At 39.4% G+C, this 6,114-nt stretch overlaps 1 protein-coding gene across 1 annotated transcript; it reads left to right on the top strand.

Annotated features, from left to right (window-relative positions):
* The first annotated feature begins 788 nt into the window (after window positions 1-788).
* On the top strand, window positions 789-2,195 carry LOC108225879 (uncharacterized). Its single transcript, XM_017400834.1, has one exon. The coding sequence runs from the start codon at window positions 789-791 to the stop codon at window positions 2,193-2,195; it is 1,407 nt and encodes a 468-aa protein (XP_017256323.1).
* The last annotated feature ends 3,919 nt before the right edge of the window (window positions 2,196-6,114 follow it).

Raw genomic sequence — 6,114 nt, 5'->3', positions numbered from 1 at the left:
GACTACTACTTTTGCGGGTTAACACTACTGGTATTAAGTGTATCCCGAGTATTACTATAGCATATATTTTGATGACTGACATTGTACAGTATCGAGCCGGAAAGTCGTGCATGTCCTTATATTTTTGGTGCAGACTTGATGGTGTCGATCAGTTGATTCTCCTGGCATCTAGTATGTAGTTAGGCCCTTTTGTATATTCTCCTGATATGCCAGTATGATATATAGATGGACAGATTATGTTTAGATATGGTGATGATGTTGGAGCAGTATGATTTTAGTGGATTCAGATGGTTGAGGTTTCTTTTGTACTTAAATTTTGTATCTTATGATCCTGGATATTGATGATGGATGGTTAAATTATTACTCTATTATCATGTTTATTATTGTACCTCTTAAACTAGTGCTCATCTTTATATTGTTTGCATGTATCCTCGAGTTATAAATTTTTCTTTCTCAGATTTGAAAACCGTTAAACATTTCTTTTGTTAAAAAAAAACAAAAAAACAAAACTTGGACTATTTCTTTTAATCAAAACCTAAACCGGAAACTTGAAATTTGCAAACTTCTCTTTGAAACCAGTAAGTTTTCATTAATTCACCCTAACACCTGGTTTCATAAACAAAACATTTGACAAACTTTCAACATTCGATTGTTTACCATTATCGAAAGAGTTCCTTGTGATAAACATATTATTTGTCATTTCAAACCTGCGATATAACCTTGCTATAGCACCTGTTGAATCGTGAATTATATTGCTAATATCTTGTAACCACTTTTGTAGAAACAAGATGGATCAACAGCCAAATGAAACCCCACCAGAACGAAACCAAGAAACACCAGAAGGTCCACCTCCTGGATTTGAAAATTTTAATCCTCAAATGATGCAGATGTTCTTTAACTTTCTACAACAACAAGCTCAGAACAATTCCAACAACTCCAACCAAGGCTCAACTAGCCAACCACCTAAACCAACGGTAACCTTCAAAGCTTTTCAAGCAGTGCGCCCTCTTGAGTTTAAGGGAACTACTGATCCTATTGTAGCAAGAACTTGGTTAAAAGAAATTGAGAAAGCTTTTGAGATAGTAGGTGTGGAGGATGAAAAGAAGACTCTGTTTGCAACTTATATGCTCAAAGGGGAAGCTAATTTTTGGTGGGAAGCAAGAAGGGGATTAGAAGGTACTGGTATTATAACCTGGGATAGGTTCACCAAACTATTCCTAGATAAGTACTATCCAAAATATCTCGAAAACCAAATGGAGCTCCAGTTTCTAGAGCTTAAACAAGGGAACTTATCTGTAGCGGAATACGAGACCAAATTTTCAGAACTTTCTAGGTTTGTGCCACATCATGTTGATACAGATGAGAAAAGGGCGCTTCGTTTCCAACAAGGACTGAAACCTTGGATTCAGAACCGGGTAGCTGTCTTCGAACTCACCAACTATGCGACTTTGGTTCAGAAAGCTGCTATTGTGGCAAAAAGGAGCGAGCTCTACAACCGCGAAAGGAATGACAACAAGCGTAAGGCTCCTCAGTTTGAACGAAGCCAGGGAAAGAAGCTGTGCAATCAAAAGGTTAAGAAGCCTTTTGTTAACAAGGAATTCCGAAAGGAGGGAAATCTTCGGGTGGGTAACCGAGAAGTTCGTGAGGAGAACCAGAGGTTTAAGCCACCACAGTCGACGCACCTTCTTCAGGAAAGACCACTGCTACCAGAGTGCAAAACATGTGGGAAAAGGCATCCGGCTCCGTGCTATCAGGAATCCATTACTTGCTTTATCTGTGGTCAGAAAGGTCACATTGCTTCCCGGTGCCAGAACAAGGCGATTACTTGCTATAAATGTGGGAAGAAGGGTCATATGGCCAAAGATTGCCGATCTGTGCAAAAAGAGAGCGATGTTCCAAGGCTACCAGCTCCGCCAGGAGGCAACAAACCAACTGCTCGCACCTTCAACATGTCTTTGAAGGATGCTCTGGCCGACAATGATGTGATATCAGGTACGCTTACCGTAAATTCTCAAGATGCTTGTGTGTTGATTGACTCGGGTGCTACCAAATCGTTTATTTCTGTAAAATTCATGCAAAAGTTGGGAATTGATCCGATACCCTTAGCGGAACCTATGAATATAGAGATAGCTAACCAAGATACTATTCCAGTGGATCGAGTGTGTCCTAGATGTGAAGTAATGATCCAGAAATAAATTTTTGTTGTAGATTTAATTCCTATTAAGTTAGGAGAGTTTGATGTGATTCTGGGGATGGACTGGTTAACACGCTATGATGCTCAGATTAATTGTAGGCGAAAACGCGTAAGTCTAAAAGGTGATAGTGGGAAGAGAATAATGTTAAGAGGACAGAAGCAGGCTAGGAAATTTTTAACGATGGTTCAGGCCAAGAAATTGCTTCGTCAAGGAAGTCAGGCCTATTTGGCTCACGTGATTGACACAAAGAAACAGACTCCTAGAATAGAAGAGATTCCGGTAGTAAACGAGTATAAGGATGTTTTCCCTGACGAATTACCAGGATTACCCCCAGATAGGGAAATTGAGTTTACAATAGATCTTGTACCTGGTACTGCACCTATATCGAAAGCTCCTTATAGGATGGCACCTGCCGGGATGAAGGAATTGGCGACACAATTGCAGGAACTGTTGGAGAAGGGGGTTATTCGACCAAGCGTATCTCCATGGGGAGCCCCAGTTTTATTCGTAAATAAAAAGGATGGAAGCATGAGGTTGTGTATTGATTATAGGGAGTTGAACAAGGTGACCATTAAGAATAAGTACCCATTACCAAGGATCGATGATTTATTTGACCAATTAAAGGGAGCAGCTCATTTTTCTAAAATTGATTTAAGGTCTGGATACCATCAACTTAAGATTAAGTCTGAAGATGTGCCAAAGACGGCTTTTAGACCAAGGTATGGACATTATGAGTTTCTGGTGATGCCTTTTGGACTAACTAATGCACCTGCAGCTTTTATGGATCTTATGAATAGAGTGTTCAAGAAGTGTCTGGATAAGTTTGTGATAGTTTTTATTGATAATATTCTGATTTACTCTAAGACGCGAGAAGAGCATGCAGAGCATTTAAGAACAACTCTGGAAATCCTGAGAAAAGAAAGGTTGTATGCGAATTTTTCGAAATGTGAGTTTTGGTTGGGCCAAGTGCAGTTCTTAGGACATGTAGTTTCAAAGGATGGTATCTCAGTAGACCCTGCAAAGATCGAAGCAGTGACAAATTGGGAAAGGCCTCGGACTCCGACCGAAGTTAGAAGTTTCCTTGGATTGGCGGGTTATTATCGAAGATTCGTACAAGATTTCGCAAAGATTGCAACTCCTTTGACACGATTGACCAGGAAGGAGGAAAAGTTTGAACGGACACCAAAGTGCGAAGAAAGTTTTCAAGAACTTAAGAAAAGACTTACCACAGCTCCTGTTTTGACATTACCTGATGATAGTGGTAGCTTCGTCATCAATAGTGACGCGTCTCACAAAGGTTTAGGGTGCGTACTAATGCAGCACGGGAAGGTAATTGCTTATGCCTCCAGACAACTAAAGGAGTACGAGCTGAGGTATCCTACCCATGATTTGGAGTTAGCAGCGATTGTGTTCGCATTAAAGATTTGGCGACATTACCTATACGGTGAGAAGTGTGAGATATATACCGATCACAAGAGTTTGAAGTATTTGTTTACCCAGAAGGAACTGAATATGAGGCAGAGGAGATGGCTGGAGTTGATAAAGGATTATGATTGCACGATTAATTATCATCCTGGCAAGGCAAATGTGGTGGCAGATGCTCTGAGTCGGAAAGAGAGACTGAGTTTGTTGACTTTGCATGTAGAATTGAAAAAGGAAATAGAGAAATTAGAGTTGGAAATCAGAGATCTGACTTTGGAAGGGAAGAGCTTTAAAGAGATGTTGGTACAACCTGAACTTTTAGAAAAGATTAAGAGATGTCAGGAGAAGGTAATGGAAGAACAAAGGAGTGAGTTGTCGGGAGATGAATATTTGTGCCAGAAAGACGAGAAAGGGATTAAGAGATTCGCTAATCGGATATGGGTTCCTAAAGTCGAAGAGTTGAAAGGGGAGATTTTGAGTGAAGCTCACGATTCAAGGTATTCTATACATCCAGGGAGTACGAAGATGTATCAAGATCTTAAGAAACATTACTGGTGGCCAAACATGAAACGAGAAATTGCGAATTGGGTGAGCAAATGTCTAACATGTCAAAGAGTGAAGGCGGAACATCAACGACCTAGTGGACTACTACAACCTTTAGAGATTCCGGAATGGAAATGGGAACATATTACTATGGACTTCATTGTAGGGTTACCGTAAACTCGATCAAAGCATGACGCTATATGGGTTATCATAGATCGACTTACGAAATCGGCTCATTTTCTACCAATCAGCGAAAAGTATACAATTGAAAAGCTGGTAGGTATGTACCTGAAAGAGATTGTAACACGTCATGGAGTGCCTGTGTCGATAGTGTCGGGTAGAGACGCAAGATTTACCTCGAGATTTTGGCAAACTTTTCAAGAGTGTTTGGGGACTAAGTTAAATTTAAGTACTGCTTATCATCCCCAAACTGATGGGCAGAGTGAGCGAACGATTCAAACGATTGAGGATATGTTAAGAGCCTGCTCTTTAGACTTCAAAGGAAGTTGGGATGATCATCTGCCTTTAGTGGAGTTTGCTTATAATAATAGCTATCATTCAAGTATCGGAATGGCACCTTACGAGGCTTTGTATGGGAGAAAGTGTAGATCGCCTTTGTGCTGGGACGAAGTTGGCGAAAAGCGGATTTTAGGCTCTGAATTGATTGAGCAAACAAAGCAATCAGTAGAAACAATCAAGAAAAGGTTAGTGGCTGCTCAAGACAGACAAAGGAAGTACGCAGACTTGGGGAGAAGAGACATGAGTTTTGATGTTGGAGAGAAGGTATTGTTGAAAGTGTCACCATGGAAGGGAGTAGTGAGATTTGGGAAGAGAAGCAAGTTAAGTCCTCGGTTTATTGGACCCTTTGAGATATTAAAGAAAGTTGGATCAGTCTCTTACCAACTAGCTCTGCCACCAGACTTGCAACACATTCACGATGTATTCCATGTGTCATTACTAAAAGCTTACAAGACCGACAGTCGACACATCCTGAATTATGAGCCAATAAATATACAACCTGACTTAACTTACGAAGAAAGGCCGGTTCGAATAGTAGATACCAAGCTGCAAGAGTTAAGAACGAAGGAAGTGAAGTTGGTAAAAGTAATATGGAAGAATAGAAATGTTGAAGAGGCGACTTGGGAACTAGAAGATGAGATGCGAAAGAATCATCCCTCTTTATTCAACGATCAATCCTGATTCCGAGGACGGAATCCTTTTAAGGGGGAGAGGCTGTAACAACCATATTTTGACAAGTACGTACGACAATAATTTACTAATCTAATTACTAAGTTTCGCGAGATTTATTATTATTAATATTATTATTAATGTGAATAGTATTATCGGTATATTTAGGGATATATTTAGGTTAATAATGATTACGGTTAAAATAATATTATTGTTTAATCTCGATACGTTGAGGGGTGATATATTAGATCGAGAATAATACAGCGCGAGATTTATTGGAAAGTAGAGTATGGGCAAATAAATGGGAATAAATTTATTTATTTAAGTTATAAGGCCTTGAGAATAAATAGGGTAAGTGTCCTTAATTGCAATATTATCTAAAAGTTTTGTTTATAAAAGGCTTATTTAAGACCCAAGACTTTTATTACCACTACAATCACGGGAGAGAGACTAAGGGTAGAAGAGTGAGAAAGAAAAGGAGTTAACGGAAAGTACAGAGCAGTTGAATTCAGTCTAGACAAGGTAAGTAATTTTCAACTACCTTTCCTTCATTAATTAACCTGAAGCATGTGGGTATTCTATTTGTTTTAAGCGTTGTTTATTCTGGTAAAGGACCCACTAGATTCCATTTATTGTCTGTATTTGATTTCTTTACTCAGTTGGGGCATGTACTTGTATGGCCAGCTGTATATATGTGTGTATCACATGTTTAATCGCTCGTGTGCACCACTGTAGACTTAGATTTATATCTCCCCAAATTGATTTC

Source organism: Daucus carota, chromosome 6 (genome assembly GCF_001625215.2).
Source record: "Daucus carota subsp. sativus chromosome 6, DH1 v3.0, whole genome shotgun sequence".
In the NCBI taxonomy this organism is placed as follows: Eukaryota; Viridiplantae; Streptophyta; class Magnoliopsida; order Apiales; family Apiaceae; genus Daucus; species Daucus carota.
This window is presented reverse-complemented; position numbering and strand designations above follow the sequence as displayed.